Source organism: Sander lucioperca, chromosome 11 (assembly GCF_008315115.2).
Source record: "Sander lucioperca isolate FBNREF2018 chromosome 11, SLUC_FBN_1.2, whole genome shotgun sequence".
Classification (NCBI taxonomy): Eukaryota; Metazoa; Chordata; class Actinopteri; order Perciformes; family Percidae; genus Sander; species Sander lucioperca.
The window spans coordinates 11,042,885-11,064,620 of NC_050183.1; the positions used below are offsets into that span (position 1 = coordinate 11,042,885).

At 41.2% G+C, this 21,736-nt stretch overlaps 2 protein-coding genes across 2 annotated transcripts in view; both read right to left on the reverse strand.

Annotated features, from left to right (window-relative positions):
* Positions 1-43: 43 nt before the first annotated feature.
* Positions 44-6,359, reverse strand: gpr17 (G protein-coupled receptor 17). The gene is made up of 2 exons (XM_031311999.2): positions 5,794-6,359; positions 44-3,476 (listed from the first exon to the last, which is right to left on the reverse strand). The coding sequence occupies exon 2, from the start codon at positions 3,451-3,453 to the stop codon at positions 2,449-2,451; it is 1,005 nt and encodes a 334-aa protein (XP_031167859.1). The 5' UTR covers positions 3,454-3,476; positions 5,794-6,359; the 3' UTR covers positions 44-2,448.
* Positions 6,360-7,990: 1,631 nt separating this feature from the next.
* LOC116059001 (unconventional myosin-VIIa) overlaps positions 7,991-21,736 on the reverse strand; it is a 30,550-nt gene continuing 16,804 nt past the window's right edge. The window contains exons 31-48 of the mRNA XM_036006828.1: positions 21,203-21,370; positions 20,152-20,269; positions 18,112-18,238; positions 17,841-18,007; positions 17,545-17,726; positions 17,331-17,452; positions 17,071-17,225; positions 15,662-15,815; positions 14,815-14,970; positions 12,985-13,090; positions 12,771-12,884; positions 12,571-12,658; positions 12,319-12,425; positions 11,859-12,044; positions 9,290-9,406; positions 8,985-9,068; positions 8,788-8,907; positions 7,991-8,683 (exon numbers count right to left, since the gene is read on the reverse strand). Of these exons, the coding sequence (XP_035862721.1) occupies positions 8,588-8,683; positions 8,788-8,907; positions 8,985-9,068; positions 9,290-9,406; positions 11,859-12,044; positions 12,319-12,425; positions 12,571-12,658; positions 12,771-12,884; positions 12,985-13,090; positions 14,815-14,970; positions 15,662-15,815; positions 17,071-17,225; positions 17,331-17,452; positions 17,545-17,726; positions 17,841-18,007; positions 18,112-18,238; positions 20,152-20,269; positions 21,203-21,370 (2,367 nt within the window). The 3' untranslated portion in view covers positions 7,991-8,587. The remainder of the gene's footprint in view (positions 8,684-8,787; positions 8,908-8,984; positions 9,069-9,289; positions 9,407-11,858; positions 12,045-12,318; positions 12,426-12,570; positions 12,659-12,770; positions 12,885-12,984; positions 13,091-14,814; positions 14,971-15,661; positions 15,816-17,070; positions 17,226-17,330; positions 17,453-17,544; positions 17,727-17,840; positions 18,008-18,111; positions 18,239-20,151; positions 20,270-21,202; positions 21,371-21,736) is intronic.

Below are 21,736 nucleotides of genomic sequence, written 5' to 3' on the forward strand. Positions count from 1 at the left end.
GTGCACCTGCTTGTTAATGTGAACAATGCAGAAAGTAGTGAAGCAATCTGTAAAAACTTTAATTTAAAGAAGTGAAAAAGGGAAGTAACAAACAAAAAGTATGAAATATGATGATTCTAACTTGTAGTCAAAGAATTTACTGAAATAATTGGCTCTGGGTAATTTCAAAGAATAAGAAGCCATCATTTGTTTCCCAGGTGCATTTTTAAAACCCAAATCACCTTTGACCTAGAATAAAACAAGTGCCTAAATTTACCCAGAAGACCCGATCCAAGTCTGATTGATACTCTAATATGAATCAGGAGCGCTAGAGGTCTTTTGAAAATATATACATTCAGGAAATACACGTTTAGAATGGTTTGCCATGTTCATGTGATGGACAGGAAGTCTTGCAGAAATAAGAGGAGGAAAAAAAGCTGCTCACAAACCACAACATGGGTCACGTGATACAAAAAGAGAACTACACTGTGACAAGTCACTGCAGCCTCGGAGGTTTCTGTCCTGCGCTTGAAATAGGTTTCAAGGTTTGTATAAATAGCTTTCCCACTTTCACAAAGTCTCAGATATGCAACGGCAGTTTAGACAAGACATCATCTCACACACAGAGGATGTGAGATCATCTTTACTACGTTATTATTTACAACTTGAAGTCACAAATTACATTTATAACTCATATTTTACTAAGCTGTGTGAATCATGTCTTTCTGTCTCAAACATCACTTCTTCTGCTGATGACGTCAAGCCAAACTGACTCACAGTAAAATAGGATAAATAGTTTGTCATGCAATAGTGCAATAGCATACAAATAATGTGGACAAAACAATACATGCATAGCATAGAAAGTTAAGGAGCTGGATAATGAAGTATATATGTACAATGAAGATTTGTCTAGCAAAAGCAAAGTAAACATGATACTGGTGTCTTCCAGCAATTTAAAAATGTCATGGAAAATACATTTGTAAGTGGGTGAACTTATATTAAAACAAGATCAAGAATACAGCCATGCTAGCAGCTCTCTGGTGCTTTGAGCTAAATGCTAACATCATAAATGCTCACAACAACAATGCTAACATGCTGATGTTTAGCAGGAATGATGCTTACCATTGGCATGCTAACATTTGCTAATTAGCAATGTACAGCTGAGGCAGATAGTAATGTCATTGGTTTTGCAGGTAGCCTATTGGTCATACAATTACAAGTTATTCTGAGGGGAACATGTCGGTACCAAGAGATATTTCAGTCTGGACCAAAGACAGACTATACCGCCATTCTTTTAGCTTATTAGTTAAAAGCAATGTATCATTACAGCAATACAATCATCTTATACTTTGAGCATTAGGCAGTTATATACCATCCACAAACATCTGCAAACATTAGCTAATTAGCACTTAACACAAATTCTGCGAGTAACTGGTCATAAACCAAAGACCTGCTAGTAACAGAAAAAGTCACTAAAGTAATTCCAATTCATCCTCCAGTAATCATGGATATCTGTATTTTTTTTTGGCAATCCATCCAGTAGTTGTTGAGATATTTTAGTCTGTACAAAGGGTGGACCGACCAGCAGACCGACCGACATTGCCAGAGCTGCATGGCTAAAAACACCTTGAATAAAAAAGTATTATCACATTTGGCGTAGGATACAAAATAGTGACAGGAAATATACATTAAAAGTTTAAATCAAAAGTTTATGTAAATATTTGAACATCGGTATTTGACACAAAAATCAGAAGCCTGTGGAAACAGTAGAGCCACCTAGTCTCAGACATTGATGGAGAGGGCTAGTGTTTGACGGTTCTCTGGTGATTTTATGTAACTCTACAGATTTTGCATGGAGGAACCCACATTTTATGGATAACCAACAGAGATGAAGATGGAATTTTTGAAGCATAAAAAGGGAACAAGCAAAACATGGATGAAAGTTGGCAGGAAGGAATTTTCCTGGAAATATACACCATAGAAATAAATGTTTTATATCTATGGTATACACTCACTAATTATTTGTCTTATAATGGCGTGATAGTGACTTTCAAATATGTTGATTTGCTCCAAAGTTATCATTTTGCTTTTAAACAGGGAGGAAACAACTTTCTCATCAATTAATTACATCACGTATGAATGAAAATGAACAGGATGCCCCTGTCCAGATAACGTGAGTTCACAAAGTGCTGTCCCAGTTCTCATATGGCGTTTGGAGTCCTTGCACTCTCCTGCACACACACAGGTGATGTCAGTTAATGTATGTGAGGGTGAATGAGGTGTAGGGTGGACACTGGAACTGGGCCTAAAATTCAAGCTATGGGGGCTACAGTGGCATATCACCCACATTGTGGAATGAGCCATCTTCTGTCTGGCAAAGGCAACAGTCAATTAATAGTCAGACCAATATTAGTTGTGTGTTGGAAATGCATCTATATCAAACAGCACTCCAGATCAAATTTCTCTTCCTCAAAACTCAGACTTGGCACTCACAGAGCTCTCATGTGTTCCCTTTAACTCTCCGCTGGTGGCTCCTGACAGCCTCGCCTGATCTTTACAAAACAATTGCATTAGAGTGCCACGGAACTTCTCCGCTCCAAACAGGTAGATCAGCGGGTCCATGGCGCCGTTCAGGCAGGTGAGGGAGGAGGTGAGGCGGTTGGCCAGGCTCAGGCCTCTGCGTGTCTGGCAGGAGACGTCAGGATGGCTGTAGCCCAGGATGAAAGTGGCCCTGCTCACATGATAAGGCAGGAAACAGACAACATAGATAAGCATGACCAGACCGATGGTGCGCAGGGCCCTCAGCTTGAGGGTCGGCTCTAACCTGGAGCCCCGATGCAGGCTGTAAATTATGAGCAGGTAACAGGCCAGGGTGGCGAGGAAAGGTGGGGTAAAGGCCACAGCCAATGAGATCAGTGCATTGCGCGAGGCCTTCTCTCTGTAAAGCTGCAGACACACTGTCACGCCGTCCACATCCGCGGTCTGGTGGGTGATAAGCAGTGGCGCCATGGAGATCGTAACCAGGGCCCATAGAGAGAAGCTGATGATGTGAGCGTAGCGAGCACGACGAACCTTTAGCGACCTCACAGCGTGAACCACAGCCAGGTAGCGATCACCCGCCACACAGGCCAGGAAGTACAGGCTGGCGTACATGTTGACATAAAACAAAAAGCCCGCCACCCTGCAGGGCACCTCGCCAAAGGGCCAGTGGCCTCCTGTGAGGTGGTAGGTGGCCCTCAGCGGGAGGATGATCACATAGGATAAGTCTGCCACAGCCAGATGAATCAAGAAGACATTAGCTGGAGAGGAAGCGCCACGCTGGTGAGAGAAGATCCAGAGAGCAAGGCTGTTACCGTTCAGCGCCAGAAAGAAAACCAGGATGTAGAAGCATCCAAACAGTGTGTTCTCAACTGTTGTATCCACTGCTGCACAGCTCTCTGATGACCCATTAGACATCACAGATGGCATATCCATTGTAGCAGATTCCGTTTTGGTGACTGAGGAGACAGAACATTTTTTATAAATGTATCCTGAAGGCAATTTTCAGGTATAACTAGAAACATTTCCCCTTTCCATTTGTATCTTAATAAAGCGACATATGCATGTTTGCAGGACAGATAAAACTAAAAAGTATGACAGTCGCAGATCAGGTCTGATCTCTGACCATTTGAGTCATGAGTGACGTTTCTAAACACATGCTTGTGATTTCTAAAATAGTTCATTGTTAGTATTCAGACAGCAAACTACCCCAGTGACAGGAAACCCAGCCCCTGTCCACACACCCACACACAATAGGCAGGGAGATTAATTGTCACAGTGCCAGTCTCAGAAGGTAACAATAGACGTCAATGTCTCTGGCTAATGTGTACATGCCCTCCGAGCGGATAAATACTTCATTCTGACCACTACAAGTATGAGACATCCTCTGCACACTATTAAGTTCAGGAAGTCTTAGTCAATAGATCTTCACTCTTGTTTTTTACAGCTTATCTGGCATCATAGTCTGATTTGTGAGGAAGAATTATTTCAGACTGAATTGAACTTAAAGGGGCATATGAGAAGAGGTATTATTTAAAACATGGGGGAATGGAATTGTCTGTGTAAGATAATACTGTGCAGCAAACATTCATTAGTTTATGTACAGTACCTTCCTGTCGACAGTTAGATGAGAAGACTGAAACCACTCTCATGTGAGAGTGGCGAGCAAGCTAATTAACAAGTAAAACTCTTTTGTTTCATCCGTACAAAACTGTAGTGTAAAAACAACAAGTTATGGTTTTTACGGGTGGTTATGTGCCAGTAAGAAGGTGTTATTACGAACAAAGCCAGGCTAGCTGTTTTCCCCTGTTTTCAGTCTTTGTGCTAAGCCCAGCTAGTTGTAACTTATTAACTCATTTAGCCCTGTTTGTTATTTAGTATTTCCCAAAAGTCAAACTATTTCTTTAAGGGTAACAGCTACGGTACATACAGTATGCTGCATGTTGGTAGGAAAAAATATCTTTACATGCACATTTCTGGTCTCTGTACATTTGAGTCTTCCTTTTTCAGTGACAGTTTAAAGATTAATCTTTAAATATGAAATTGACCAATTCATTTCCTCAAAGGATTGTGCGATCTGCTTTGTTTTTCCAGTCTTAGTGAACTATTTAGACACACCTTAAAACTAACCACCCACTCCTCCGTCCCTCCCTTGCATCTCTGGCACGCTCAACTGTCCACTCCTCTCATTTTGTTTTTATCTCCCCCTTTTCTGCTTTAGTGCAACATCTACACAAACATCACTGGGGTGTGAACAGAAATAATTAATCCCAGAAAATACTTCTCTCGAACTTTCACTTTGAAATTTGTGAAGGATCCAGGAACAGCATCTATATGTGCAGCACAGATGAACTTGTCATCCCACAGATGTTTCTATAGCTGAAGGGAGGTTCTCAAATATACAACGTGATGTGATTAAGTAAGGGATTGTCTCTCTTTATCTGACTAGGCTAAATCTAGATTTCACCAGCTCACTGTCCGGACTTTTGGCCCATTAAAGCAGCCAGATGTAGCAGCGTGACTCTTTTCAGTGTGTGTGTGTGTGTGTGCTACCCTCCTGCACTGACTGGAGCTGTGAGACCCAGAACGGAGGGCATTTCTCAGCCAAAGCTCAGACTCAGCCTATTCAGAAACCCCAAAAGGGTTGCAGTCCCAGCAGGGATAACAAACCAGAAGCAGCACAACTCAATGGAAAAGCTCCCATAAATACGGATCCCCGAGGGATAATCCTAAAGAGAGGCAATCCTGAAATATGCCTTCATCACAATGATCTGGGTAAGCAGATCTGTGCAAGCGTGTTGGCAGAGAGGAGACTGAGCATCCTGGCATCTGCCCTTTTTTAGAGATTAGTCAGCAACACTTTGTTGGGACAAAACTGTGACAGCTGCAATGTGTACAATCCTATATTGTTAAAACGTGTCACAGTAAAACCTGAGTAGAATAAAGTAACTGTGAAATTTGGTTATTGGATTAAATGTGAAAGCACTTGATATTCATACTTCCAATCTGAAAAAGCAGATTGTTATCAATGCATACTTCAAAAAAATCAGTAAAATGCTGTTGGGATTTACATTTTGGGACAAAAGTGACACGTTTACAGAACACATACTTAGTGCTATTGCACAGTGAACTTGGTAGTTCTACAATCAAGGATATATTGTTTTACTGTAATCTGAAAACAATAGAAGAATCCCTCATCTGCAGCATTTTAATAAAGTTATCAAAAAAACATCTCTTTTGCCTTATCAAAATCTGAGGTAAAGTAAAAAGACTTACCTGAGCTTTAGAGCTGAGAGTGGAAGAAAAGGTTTGCTGCTTGAGAAACAATTTGTCTGCTGAACAATCAGTGCAGGAGCAGAGTGAAGACTGGCAGCCTGACCGGCGAGCTCTGGAAGAACTGAAGCTCTGACACAAAGAATGCTGTCCTATAACTCCCCTTTCTCTCCCTCAAGATGTGCTTAGGAATGAGACTGTAGCTTTTTTTGTGTCTCAACAAATTTGATAACAGAAAGGGAGTCCCAATGGGAGCGTTTTGTCTGAACCTTGACCCCACCCTTTCTTTCCCCATCCCCTTCTCCTAAGAGAGCCACTTGTGCGCTCCACAATAGCTCAGTCAGAATAAGCAGCACATTTTAGCAGCGGGAAGAAGAATGGCATGCCTCAGTCGCAACAAGTCCTCGGGTATGCCTCCATGGAAACAAGGCCTAGTAGTGCGCCGATTGCCTTTACCATGAACTCCCACCCCCCCACTGATAGACAGAAGATGGAGTGTGTTGTTAATTTAGAAGTTTATGACTGAAGTCTCAGAGATGATCTTTTGTAGATGGTCTGTTTAGTTCTACAGAGGGCCCCATTCCCTCTAGGAGAGCAAGTGAAAAACAAGAGCGGGGAGGGTGGGGGGGGGACGCTTGGAGAAAACAGAGGCCCTTGTTGGACTCTTGCCTCCTGGGGGCATCTTGAATTGGAATGCCCAAAATAATCAGTCGTACGGCCATCAGACAGATGTGGAAAGAGTACCCGCTGGCTGAGGGGGAATAATATTTCTTTCATTCAAGGAGATCACAGCTGTGTGTCACACACATCGGCCCTTTTTCTCCTCTGTATCATCGATATGCAAATGGTATTCTGTAGACTTGAATGGAGGCCCTATCTGTGCACAACTGTGGAGAAGCTTTGACATCACTACCCTGTTAATCTACTGCCAACTGCTAATTGGGACGGCCCCTGCTTCTGTTCGGCTCCTCAGCTCTGTCTGTTGCGCGTCTCGTAACCCTGAAGCAAAAACATTGCCTGTCGTAAGTGCTTACTATCATAAATATATCATTCTTCTTACTGCTGTGAAGGAGCGGCTCTTGGCTGCTCATAGAAAAATAAGATGCTCTATACTTTTTGAACAGTTACACTCACCAACAGGCTTCCACTGGGAAAATGTTTTATTTCACAATTTTAGCAGAAAAAAATATTTCTCAGCAATAAATGTGAATAATTATGATAAGCAAATTAAAATATTTTCTAAAGATGGACTTATTTAAAGGTACCATGTGGAGTTTTTGAACATTATTAGCACTACTGAGCAGTGTTGTGACCAGTGGGTCACTGTTTTATTTGTATCGTGCACCAGGATGCACATGAACGCACGCAAGCAAGCATTTAGGTGACATCTTGCCGTCAGTTTCGTGCCATTCCAGTCATGGAACAGTAGATAGCCATAACAAGCACAGAGGCATAGCAATGTGTCAACTAAAAAAAAGAAAAGAAATTGGCAGCAAGCTAGAAAACATGGCTGTTTTTATGTTTTTTTCTCAAAACATTGGCTTTGGTGTTTTATGAGAAAGAAAGGTTAGGTCTGAGGGATACACACAAACCACCGACTTTTAACTTTTGTTTGTGCCACAGGGCAACTTAAAATGCAAGAAGAAATTGCATTTTCTCTCAAATTTAGAGGTTGTACCAGAATAGTTTTACATGGTTTCATTTTCAGAAAACACCATATTTTAGTTGTACTGCACATTGCTGCAGCTCCTCTTTTCACCCTGTGTTCAGGTCTCTGTTTTAGCTACAGAGTGAGACCTCTCACTGCTGTAACATCTTTGTTGGGAGTCGCACATGCTCAGTAGCTAGGTAAGGACTACTAGCCAGTCAGAAGCAGAGTATGAGGGCGTGCCCTGACAGTAGCTAGGTAAGGACTACTAGCCAATCAGGAGCAGAGTATGAGGGCGTGCCATGCTAGCAGCTAGGCGAGCATTGTAACGTGTGTTCCAAAGTGACCACGTTTGTCTCTGAAGTAAAGACTGGACTACAATAGAGCTGTTTGGAGCAGTTTGTGAACAGTGTTTTCTGTTGGAGATGGTAAGTCCCTTTGGGCTGGACTTTGGGCATTTTCACTTTGTAAACCTATTACATGCACAAAAAAGATATATAACACAATAAAGGAAAGGGAAAAAGCCAAAAAGCATAATATGAGCACTTTAAATGTTTTTAAGGCAGGCAGTTTAATATGGAGCGGAATTAAACTAGTAGTGACTAACAAAAATAAAAACAAGGCTTATAAATGTGTATGGCGATATGTTACACACAGGTTGGACAGTTTGTAAATGAATGAGAATTACACCAGATTTAGAAGACATTTAGACATCGATATTATCAATTTTTTTTAAAGTTATTAGATTAAAGAAATTGAAGTTGGAAATACATAGAATACTGGCATTTATTAAAGTTAGGTTGTATCTATTTGTACATTTGTTTTACATTTATTAAACTTGGGTTGTATTCATCAATGGGAAGAAGCATTTAGGGAAACCATGATTGATTCACAAACTGTCATACACATTTGTAAATCCTGTTGTTGAACCATGTATTTTTTCACTAAGAAAATGTGAGTACAGTATTAGTATTACCTACAATGTGAGAAATCCACAACAAGTTCTTTTTATGCAATTAATCAAAGCATGAGCACAAATAAAGTTGATTGCACTTTCAAAAACAGAGAAGTAGTCCTGCTCTGCCTCAGTGTGTGGGTTTGAATCTACAGCTACAGGCACCAGTTGCATCACACTCGTGCTACCGAGGCTCACATGTCAAAGCGCTGGTTCCTGGTTTGCCCTGTCCTCCTCTCTCTGAGGTACATGCTGACATAGGAGGTTATAAGATCATCCATCTTGTAACCCTTTTGGAAGGAAGACACAGAGGTAAAGAAAGGAAATGAAAAGGACAATTTTACTTACTGACAGTGCATCGTTTAAAGCTCACGTATCTAATGATAGATCTTACCAGTGAAGTTTCACACAGAAATTTGCTCCCTTTGACCAAGTTGCCAATAGTCATGTGAAAGTAGGTGCTTCCACTGCACCAGTTAGCGATGCGGTTGAATGGGTGATTTGCCAGCACATCCTTTACAAGAGAAAGAATTGTTAATGGTTGAAAATAGGAGCAGGGTGTTAATGGAAATACTGTTAATTCATTTTCACCTTGGTTTTAGGGTGGATGATAGTGAGTCCTTGCTTGCTGACAGCTATTCGCACAATATCTGGGAAATTTGGTTCAGATGTTTGCTGAAAAGAAAGTTAGAAAGGCAAATGAGGACACTTTTCTTCACCGTAGTCATGACTATTTGCTTTCTGCAGATGTGCACTTAGTGTACCATGGTGACAGAGGGTGGGTGAGGGACTGAGACAGAGCAAGAGCATCAGATAAACAAGCCACCCACCCAACCCAATGGACTATAGATAGCTAGATAAAGCACCGTTTGTGCGGCTTTCACTGCAGCCCTTACCTTCACTTCAAAGAATGCACAGCCGAACGTCGGCCAGCGGCAGACCGCCTTCAGAAATGCCACCTTAGCTTCTTCAACAGTCATACCAACTTGTTTGTTACAAGAGGCAACAATACTCTGAAAATAAAGTGTAAAAAATGCATCACAGTATGATACAACACTCTTGTCCTGTAGAAGTATTTGCATTGCTTTTAATGAGGTTAATGATTTTCTAACGCCCCCACAGCCTTCAGGCAATATTCTCAGAGAGCTGAGATCACAGGGATGGCATAATGGTGACATTGTTCAGATGGGCAATTTAAAGAATCTAGTGATACTCAAGTGTCTGTGTATCCATAGCCTGATATATCTTACTCCCTATGTGCCATAGAGCTCCATTGTATGTCCAAAAACTATTAAAAACACATCAATAGCCACACTGTTGCACTGGGTGACAGTCTATCTTTTCAATGAACACGGGCTCTGTAGTAGTTATTGTGATCACATACAACGTCCTGGTGCTGTAAATACTTGCTAGCACACCGACTGCTAGTCCCCAAAAATTGCATTGTATTCTAGTTAAATTAATGTTTCCTAAAAACGACAGTGCCCAGCTGTTTTAGGATTTTCTTTTTTAGTATCTAAAGTTAAACTATATATACTATACAGTGCCTGACAAAAGTCTTGTCGCTTATCTAAGTTGTAGGAACAACAAATAATAACTTGACTTGTAGTTGATCAATTGGAATCAGAAATGGTTTATATGAAAGGCAAAGGCTTCTGGATTATGCTTATTATACCAAAATAAAGTTTTGTATCATTCATTGAGTTTTATCATTGAATTAGGACAGAAAGGTCAGATTTGGCTTGGACAAAAGTCTTGTTGTGTCTTTAAATGATTCAACCAATCACAGAGTAGAGCTTCACTTGTGACAAATACTGTAATTAACACATTCCTGGGTGTGTATAAAAAGAACTCCAGCACACCAGACCTTCATGTGAAGTGCAACCTGACCTCTCACAACATGCCAAAGATTCAACCACAGACCAAAGTGCTGATCATCAAGAGCCTGAAGACCAAGTCTGCTGCTGAGGTGGCAGACATCTTCAATGTATCCAAACGTCAAGTGGAAAGGATAAGAAAAAGATTTGAAGAAACTGGTGAAGTCCAGGTCAGGCAGACCCCGTAAGACAACTGTTCGAGAGGACCGTTTGTTGCTTCGACAGTCCAGGGCCAGCCCTTTTTCTGGGCTGGCCACCAGAAACCCCTGTATCTATAACAACAGTTTGTCGAATTCTCTCACGCAGTGGTCTCCATGGCCAAATTAGTGCTCACAAACCAGCATTAAACAGAAGACAACTAAAAAAGTGTGTTGCATTTGCAAAGGCCCACAGCTTGGTGAAAGGATGGACAGTGGAAAAGTGGCAGAAGGTTGATTTTTCTGATGAATCATCCATTGAACTCCATCCCAATTGCTGCAAATACTGCAGAAGACCTGTTGGAACCCGCATGGACCCAAGATTCACCCAGAAAACAGTCAAGTTTGGTGGAGGAAAAATCATGGTTTGGGGTTACATGCAGTATTGGGGTGTACGAGAGATCTGCAGAGTGGATGGCAACATCAACAGCCTGAAGTATCAACAAATTATTGCTGCCCATTACATTCCAAACCACAAGAGAGGGCAAATTCTTCAGCAGGATGGCGCTCCTTGTCGTACTTCAGCCTCCACATCAAAGTTCCTGAAAGCGAAGAAGGTCAAGGTGCTCCAGGATTGGCCAGCCCAGTCACCAGACATGAACATTATTGAGCTTGTCTGGGGTAAGATAAAGGAGGAGGCTTGGAAGATGAAACCAACGAATCTTGATGAACTCTGGGAGTCCTGCAAGACTGCTTTCTTTGCTATTCCAGATGACTTCATCAATACGTTATTTGAGTCATTGCCGAGACGTATGGATGTAGTCCTCCAAGCTCATTTTCTTTTTCCCAAGGCACCATGACTTTACGTATGCTCTGATGTTATTGTAGCATGTTTGTGTATTCACAATAAAGTATAATTTCTACTGTACATTACTGTATTTTTGTATGCGACAAGACTTTTGTCCAAGCCAAATCTGACCTTTCTGTCCTAATTCAATGATAAAACTCAATGAATGACACAAACCTTTATTTTGGTATAATAAGCATAATCCAGAAGCCTTTGCCTTTCATATAAACCATTTCTGATTCCAATTGATCAACTACAAGTCAAGTTATTATTTGTTGTTCCTACAACTTAGATAAGCGACAAGACTTTTGTCAGGCACTGTATACGTGAGAACTGTTTTTAGCCATGCTAGCTGCGTGGCTCTTGGGATAGCAATTTCAGTCTGTCGGTCTGTCAGTGGTTGGTATCTCAGTAGTCTGGATCAACGGAAGTATATTTCCAGGATAATTGCCTGACGCAATGGATGTCCCTCACCTTCCTCTCTCTGTGTGTTGCCATTCTCAAACTCTGTTTGCGCGATACTCAACAACGTTATCGCATATTATCCTCATATTGTGCAGCCCTACTTTTAATATGAAATCAGTGAGAAGAAGGCCCCTCATACCTTCTTCCACTCATTTTCAGACATGGCCTTCAGTTGGTCCATGGGCACCAGCTCCTTCAGCATCTTGGGAATCATGACAAACTGGCTCTTGTCATTGCCAACTTTAATCCTGAAGAGTAGAGCTGCAATGTTGACCATTTCCTCTTTGGTGCAAACATGATAGCCTCTCAGGTACTTTGGTAGCTCCTGGAAGATAGAAAGATATCTTATGAAGTCTGCTATTGTGGGAAACAGATTTAAACCAAGTTGTTACTCACTACATTGTTCATTAAGAAATCACTTTTAATCTGTTCCTACTGATCATTGTTATGAAACCAGAGAGCAGTCTGGAAGTAGTGTGGATACTATCTCAGCTATATGTCAGGTACGATTATGTTCACGGAAAAGTTTGGCTTTCATATCATGCAGAAAAACAAACCAGCCTGGAAAATGTGATGGTGACTGCATCATTCAAATGTACCTGAGGGAAATGGAAGATAAGATCGGCCTCTGTGTCTCTGCCAGGGATCACATTGAACCACAACTTCCTCATAAAGAACACAAGGTAGGATATGTTGACTGGCCCACCTGGAAAACGCACACACACACACACACACACACACACACACACACACACACACACACACACACACACCAAAAAAGAGGTTTTTACAGGTAAAAAAAGAACCATCAAAAGTGCGATTGATACTCCTATGAGATAATCAGTTTGTACCGTCTTTGATCCCCTTGGCTTTCTTGGACCAGTCAGTGATTTGTCTCAGACTATCAAAGAAGTAGTCTGTGTCATTCAAACTGAGAACCTGAAATTAACACAACAGATTTTCTTGTGTGAAAGTTAATGCAAGATGCAACACACATATTGAATTTCTAGATCAGAATATAATGTTCAAGGATGAGAAATGTCAAATAAACCTTGTCATTTGTTTTGACAAAAATGCTGAAGCCGTCCGCTGAAGCCAGACTGAGCCTCTTGGTAATGTTCTGGATGAGATCCCTGATCCTGGTGTTTGTCGCCACCTCAAATTTCTGAAGAGGGGCGAAAAGAATCACTGGTATTACTGCAGGAATATTTGACCTGGCTTTTTTTCCTGTAACTTCACACAAAGAAGAGGTGTGTGTTTCGTACCTCCTCTGTGTCGTTGGGGAAGTGGATTTTGTGGAAGATCTGGGTGCTGTTCTGTTGGATGGCGTCTACCTCCACCTGGTGTGGTGGGAGCTTCCTGGGCTCCATCCTACACAAGGACAGCAAATGCTTAGTCACGTTGTTTTTTACGTTATCCTTTTGACACTAAAGCCACAGTACAGATAAAGACAAAAGCACACACTCTATCACTAAAATGGCAAACCAGAAAGCAACACCATGCATCAACTGTGCCGATCAAAAATAAGTCTCTTAGATCCTCCTGATCATGATGGAAATTCTACTAAATGTAAATCACATTTATTTATAGAGGGGGCCATGCAAATGCAGAGTGTGGTCACTGGTCCACTGTGAAGGTAATGCAACATCAATGTCAATGTGAGCGTCGCTGCAAGGAAGTTCTGCCTTGAAGGGTAATTTCATTATTTTATTTTTTTCAACCTGGACTCTTTTTTTCCCCATGCATTGGTGACTAATTGGTCCAGTATTGAGCGAGAACACTGTAACAGGCAGCCGTAAACCGTGCTGCAATGTAATTATACAGTATAGAGCAAATGTGCATTGTCAATGTTGTCCACTAAAAGTTCTGTTTTTGCCACTGACAGGCTCAGATTATTATTCTAAGTGTGTGACATTATGGAAGGATCCCTACAGTGATAGACCTTTTTGTTTAAGAGTAAAAACCTTTTTGATTAACCAGAAACCACTCAGAAATCGCTATCACCAAACCCACCAGACTCCATGTAAATAATCAGGACTTTTAGCGTGTATAGAGCCAGCATATTTCCACCAGACTCCATGTAAATAATCAGTACTTTTAGCGTGTATAGAGCCAGCATATTTCCACCAGACTCCATGTAAATAATCAGTACTTTTAGCGTGTATAGAGCCAGCATATTTCCACCAGACTCCATGTAAATAATCAGTACTTTTAGCGTGTATAGAGCCAGCATATTTCCACCAGACTCCATGTAAATAATCAGTACTTTTAGCGTGTATAGACCCAGCATATTTCCACATGTAAATGGGTGAATTAAGGGTTTATTTCAACCAAACCAGAGTGGTGATTGTTGGAACAGTGGGAAGATGAACCAAGATGGCTTTTGATGTTTTATTCTGTTTCTGTCGACTTAAAATGAAGTGTATTTTATGATGATAAAAAAATAAATATTTATTTAAATGGAGTCTGGCAGGTTTGGCAATAGCGAGTTCGGGGCTGTTTCATGTTAAACTAAAAGGATCTTACTCTTTAACTAAAAGGTCTATCTGTGTAGGGATCCTTCCACAACGTTGTCAGACCCTTAGAATAATAATCTGAGCATGTCAGCGGCAAAAACAAGCACTTTTAAGTGGACGTAAATTGAAGGTTCGCAATTACCCAATAACTTCCATTGCAGCTTGTTTTGCCGCTGCTAACTGCAGCAGTCTTGCTTAATACTGGACCAGTTTCAAAAATGGTTGTTCCAATCAGTCAGTTAGACACAAAAACGGAGTTACCATTTAAACTACATAACTTACTCTCAACAAATCAAGACCAAGAAGTCCATACACTTCACTTAGTTTATTTTTAGAGAGCCTTTACCTCAGGAGAGATTAAAAACACAAGACATTTCCTTTTCTCACATCATGTTGAATCATGCTAGCTGCTAACCAGAGGTGAAGTGTTGGCATGCCTTGTACTTTTCTACAAGTGACACTGCTAGCTGCTCTAGAAACCACACTCTCACTGGGGGTCTGTGTCATCTCTTCTTTGAAACACTGGGGGAAACACGGTGCTGTGTGTTGGTGACATATAAAACCACGCGTTGGGCTAACCTCAGGGAGCTCTGCAGACGCTGCAGGCAGTCGGAGGCGAGGGGCTCTCTGCGGCGTGTCTCCAGAAATCGCTGAGTGTGCTTCAGAAGAGACTGGCTGGGAGGAAACATGCCGCAGCAGAGCCACAGCAGCTGCCAGCCCTGCTCCACGCTGAACCTGGGTGAGGGCAAAGGCAACAGAAAGAAATACATCTAGGACAATATAAAGCATGGGAGGGTGGTTACACACTGTAAAATGTCTTTCTTCATTTTACTGTTTGTTTACTGTCTAAATAAAATACAAAAATACACAAGTGACTAACAGTGCTAGTTACTTCAATTCACCAGGCTTTGATTTGCTTAAACATTTGCTAGCGCTGTAACTAGCAATTACTTTCATTATCAATTAATCTCAATTAATTAAATCATATATTTCTTGATTAATCATCAGTTTACAATGATATAAAACAGAGAAATATCTTATTGGAGAACCAGAACATTCTCAATTTTAATTGATAATCAAAATAGTTTTCTGTCAATTGACTTACTGTTGCAGTGCTTTACTATCTGCAATAACAAAGCTATGTATCACTACAGTAACAGAATGGGTCTAACCCTTTGAGCAACATCCCGTATATGATTTTAATACGTCATTAATATAAATATTACTATAGCAATGGAGAAAGGTGGGCTGTATTTACTCACATCGCAAATACTCTTTCCTCTATAATACAGATTTTCTTCTACAGATGTTCTTTGTGCATATACAAAGAACATTTTGTATAATACAAATGTTCCTTTCCCCAGAACAAATGCACCAAACAGCTTTAAATCTGAGAACCTGAGATGGTGAAATAACATCAGCGTACCGGTTGTTATTGCTGGTCATCTGCTTCATGATCTGGCAATAGATCTCATCCCTGAGCACCTCATTTTGAGTGGCGGGGCTGAAGATCTGGTCGGTGAGCTCGAGAGGACTCTGCATCTGCTTGGTGGGGTAATCTCCCATATATTTTAGGATTGGTGCACAACAGTCAAGGAGGAACAACCATTGTGGTTTCTTAAACGCTTAAAATAGTGTTAGCTGGTGATGCTATAGATAAAATTGGTATGGTAGCTGAGGAAGCATGTTTGGTTAGTTTTGTTTTGGGGTTAGGCTGTAGGCCATTAGCATAGCATGTTAGTTAGCTTAGCAAGGCTAGTTATCTTGGCTATACTCAGTTTATATAGTCATGTCAAAATTGCTTTTTCTCATGTTATTTGACAGATAACAGTGTAAACGGGGGGAATTAGAGGGGTATGACATGCAACCAAGTTCCCAAGGCTGTAATGGGATCTGTGCTGTTTTATGGCATGCACTGTAACTGCTCAGCTACCAAGGCGAGTTTGACATGTCCATGGCCATGGAAGCCTAGGCACTGGCTAATGTGTTTGGTGGTGTTGGCTATATTGACTATGGAGAGGCCTTCTGCTAGCACAGGTAGAGAGGACTCTGCATCTGCTTGGTGGGGTTATCGCCCATATATTACAGCATTGGTGCACAACAGTCATTGAGCAACAACCATTCTGGTTTTTATAAACTTTATAGGTAGAATTGTTTTATTTGTTGCTTGCTAGCGTACGGCAGCTAAGGAGGCTTGTTTAGTTAGTTTTTGGGGTTAGGCTTTATTGATCCCCAGGGGGTACGAGCCAGGTTCCGTCAGAGGTTTCTGCCTGTGAAAAGGAAGTTTTTCTGGGGCACTCTGGTAGCTCACCTGGTTGAGCATGTGCCCCATACACTAAGGCTCAGTCCTTATCGCAGTGGCCTGGCTTCGAGTCCGACCCGTGGCCCTTTGCTGCACGTCGTCCCCCCTCTCTCTCCCCTTTCCTGACTTCAGCTATCCTATCTAATAAAGGCCAAAAAATAGTATTTAAAAAAAAGAGGATTTTTTCCCTCACTGCTGTCGCACCTAATGCTTGCTCTTGGGGGAATTGTTGGGTCTCTGTAAATTATAAAGTGTGGTCTAGACCTACTGTATCTGTTAAGTGATCTGAGATAACATCCATCATGATTTGACAATATAAATAAAATTGAATTGAATTGAGTGTGTCTCAAATGTTAGCCAAACAGTGCTAGCTTGCAGTGGGGGGCTGTGTTGAGTGGATGTGTTCAGACAAAGAGCCACACTGGAACACAAAACACAGTTTATAGACCCACCTGCTGACACTGTAGACCTGCCTGCACTCGTACTCTCAAGAAATGCTACTCTTTTATATATCTCTGGTGTGTAGAGGATATCAGTGAAGGCCAGACAGGCTTTGTGGCTGAGCTCTGCGTTGCCGACCACTTTCTTGAGGAAGGGCTGTCTGATTGGCTCTCTGGAGTTCGCCCACAACCTCTCAGGAGCAGCGTTCCTGGACATCACCTGGCGGTTCACATCGATAGTGGGCTGCCTGTAGGATCAAGGAAACAAGATGGGTATTCCTGCTGTTAGTGTTGTTCCTGTGAACATTATCCTGCTGATCAGCTGGTGAAAAAAAGGAGGAATTGCCAGATACCTGAAGTACTGGAGGGAGAATTCTTTCAGCGTGGCAGGAGCTACTCTCTCCATCGTTCCTGTTTCTTTCTGGGTTTCCTTTATGATGTTCTTCCTCTGGTTAGGAGACAAGTTGAGGAGGCTCTGAAAAAAAATTTAAAATAAATTGAATACTCCACAGATCCTGAGCACAATCACTCATCTGAGAAGGATGTGTCTTTGACATCTCCATATACCATGACTTCCTTGGTGGGTTTGCTGAGTGTTGGCAGGATTAAGATGGCCTCGGTGGGGACGGCCCCTGTTTGTTTTGTGCTCTCATTTTGGCCCTTTATCCAGCCACGTTCCTGGGAGAACTCGTCATCTTTGATTATTATAATGAGCTCTCCTTTCTTAAAGCCCAGGAGTGTGGGGTCATCTGTAGAGGAATGGAAGTCAAATCAGGAATCAGTTAGGAATTAGCAGAAATGACCCTAAAAGAGATCATTTAGCCGTGACCATAGTAGAAAAGAAAAGAAATGCAGCCTCTGACCTTGCCTGTCGGTTTCCTTTAGGGTCACAGCATACTGAGATCTCTCTGTCAGTCCACTGAGGAACATTGTCACCAGCTCTGCCATGTCCTCAGCTGTGCCTCCACTCAGAGTGAAGTCTCCTTTCAGTGTCAGCAGGCTCACTGCCTGGCCAGACACTTTGCCCTCCCTGGGTCAGAACACAAGTAACAGCACACTGTTTTAGGGGGCTTTCATACCTACTTTGTTTGTTTCGGACTTTCAGACTTTTCAGTTTGATTCAAATCATTTTACCTCACAGTGTGGACTCCGGTGACTTCAGGGAAGGAGAGCTCCAGCAACCTCTTCTCTCTCTCGTCCAGGAAAGTGATACCAGTCCAGTTTATGGCCACAATGAACTTGCTCTTTGGCAGCGCAGGACCTTAGAGAAGAGACATGTTAGCCACCCTGAAGGAAAGAGCTTGAGTGCAGCATTAATGTGTACACTAGAAAGGCCCTATCATCAACCCATATATATGGGGGCTTTACTTTATGGCTGCAACTAACAATTACTTTTTATAATTAATTCATCAGTTATTTTCTGGATTAATCGATTAGTCAATTAAATGACAGAAAATAATTAAAAATGCCCATTACAAGCTGTCAGGCAGTAAAGTGAGAGTTCAATCAAGAGTTCAAAACTCAAAGATATTCAACTTACAATCACACACAACACAAGAAAAGAGAATCAGAGAAACTTGACACAAGCAGCATTGGCATTTTAGTTAATAAATAACAAACAATTAATAATCTAGTATAATATAATCTTGTCTATAATCTAATATAGGAGAAGGGATACATTGGTCTTGTGCTCTGTTGATGTCGCTACTAACAGAGTATAAATTGAGTTTGGCTCTGGGCAGATAATTTAAAAAACTGGCCACAAGATGAGAAAGGCCTCATGGTACCTTTTATGGGAAGTGTGCACTTAAAAAAAATTTGAAATGCTGTTGTTTATGTGAGAAGAAATAAAAATTGGATGTGATGGTTTATCGCTGCACTGCTAGCAAAGCATGGAGAAGAAAAGAAGTGAAAAGACTGCAAGGCAAACGTAAAGCAGATGATGAAGCCACACAGAATGCAACAACTACCAAAACAAAGACAGGAAAATATGTAGTGGTGACCACAATTTGATTGAAGGAGCCTGATTTGACTGATTATTGTCATTGCGTTGACTATCCCTCCGCGGAGGAACAGCTGATTGTGGCAAACCTCCCTCTCTGTCTCTCTCTGTCTCTCTCTCTCTTTTATACTCTATATAGAGATATAGAATATAAAATAGTTTTATCTACAAAAAAAGGGGGGTCCTGTAGAAAACGTTTGGGAACCAGACTGTCTGTTTAGACCGAAATAAAGCATTGTTTACTGGGAAACTTCTTTAGATATATTATATTGAGGAATTCCTTTTATATTAGCAGCATATTTTAAATTTGATCTGGAAAATACCCAGTGTCAGTGAGTCACAGCCCATTCTTATTAGACAGTTCAGAGGTAAAAAGCAGTAACTCTGGAGACACGGAGTCCTGGCCTACTTATTCACTCTTAAACAACTACTTTGCTCGAGTCTTAACCCCGGTGGTGTAGTGTATCTTTAAATAGCCTTGCATATTCCAGTCTGACGTATATACAAAACGCAGCAACAGCTAATTGCTCAAAGGGAGCTGATTAAAAAATACAGCTTCACTTCTGTTTGTTCTGTATATTTCAGAGGAGAGTGTAGAAATGTTATATTGTACATGTTTTATGTTCTGCAGTGATAGAAAAAATCAATACAATCTATATGGCATTTCTTCTTGGTTTTTAATGACTTCAAAGCTATTTTGTCACTTGTTTGCCATCAATCACGAATAGAGACTATTCTGTGCTGTTTCTTTAAACATTTGAGGAAGGAAAAAAATCCAAAATCGTATGATGCAAGATTTGGATGCAAGTCCTCAGCAGAAACTCTGATAGCTCTAAATACCATTTTTATGATAATCTAGATATAGCTCATTCTGCAAGACATCCTTCATTCCATCTAAAGTAATCAATTATTGTAAAGGTAAAAATGAACTGAGAAACTACATTTTTTTTTCTCAAGAGCATGATGCCTTTAATCATTTTATCTTTTAAGTTATTTGTTTTAAAGATTTCATATCCAGCACAAAAACACATCGTCTTTTCTTGTCACCCATGGGTGTAAACAGCCTTATATAATATTGTTTAAATGAATATTATCATCATAATTGTCGATCTATAAAATATTTAAATACATAACAGAGAGGCAAGACACAGTGTATGCTGATGGATCCCTACCTGATAGTTTGACAACTTCAAAGAACCTGGAGAAGAACATGGGCCACTTCTCTCGGGCGTAGTCCACCATCTCGGCCCTCACTGAATCTGCCTTCTGTCTTGAACTCAAAAACGGACCCTTGGGTGGTTCAGGAGAAATAAAAGACACAAACTTCAACTCAAGGCCATTGTAGAGATTTTTTTCTGTCCAGTTCTGTTCATGCTGCACCTTCTGGTATGTGGTGTGACTTGTTGTGAAACTTCCAGATTATGAACTCATGCTATGTAAGTTGAGACAAGGGTACCCTATGTGTCATTCATAAGGTTATAATAATAATCATAACCTTTCCAGGCAGAGCAATACTTCAACTTTGTGCCTCCATAGATGACGGGAGACGTACCAGCTGTATGATAACAGTGCTGCTCACCCTGCCAAGGCCATAGAGAAAGATAAGACAGAACACTTTGTCTGTTTGATCCTCTCCCCTCTGGCAGGAGGCTGCGGTCCATCCCAACCAAAACCTCACGCCATAAAAACGTTTTTTTTTCCCCTCAGCAGTAATCCTCACCAACAAGGGTCCAGACCCCCCCGCTGACACTGTCTTTTAACCCCCCCCCCCAACGTTCAGCTCCTTTTTGCTCTCTGTTTTTGCCTTTAGCATCTCCCTGTTTGCCTCGCCCAGCCTCGTCCTGTTGTTCTCAGTCTGCATCCAGATCTCCACTCGCAACCCTGACTGTCAGCCTCAACACCCAGCTGCCCTGTTGATCTCTCATTTTTGCAATAAACCGTTTAAACCTGCCTTGTCTGCCTTGGGGGTCCAGTTCTGTTTTGAAGCTTAAGCATAACACAGCATGAGTTTAAATACACCTTCAGGAAGACAGGAACTTCAGAGAGTTGGGACGGCACTGTGCAGTAACACATTGTGGTTAAACTGTACTGCCTGGCTAAATTCTCTCCTCAATTTAGTGTTGATTAAATGCTCCGGTGTAAGTCATCAAAATCTCCCGAAACCTTCTTCACGTATGTGAAATGAGTTGTGCTGCTCTTGAGTTTTTTCATAACATGACTGACCTGAGCATGAGCAGTGCTGACCATCTGCACCCATTGGGCCTCTGACTTGGCCTCCAGCCGAGCGTTGTTGATGCAGTCCTGAACTGCTTCCTTCACATGTTCTGCACAGCTGTCTGAGCCATGCTGGATGTAGAGATGTTTCGCAGCGAGCTGAACATAATCCTCCTCCTGTGAAAGTGAAATGAAGACAAAAATATATGTCAAATGTATATCTTAGAAAAGTTGTTCTCAAACTCTTTCAATAACGTACACTCTTTGAGATGTATTTTTTTTTTAAGCCAAGTACCCCCTGACCAGCACAAAACACAAAAGTCTATATAAAGAAGTACAATAGAGCGCTAGCAGTGATAGATCGCCTTGTAACTGGACATTTAAATGCTACGTTTCAAATGTTTAGAAATCATCACTAAGTTTATTCATTATTATAGAATTTCTGTATTTTAAGAATTTTGGATGACGTTTTTAAATTAGCATTTTGCAATGTATGTACCCCCATTTGAGAAGCACTGTGAGAATATGGCAGGAATAAGATAA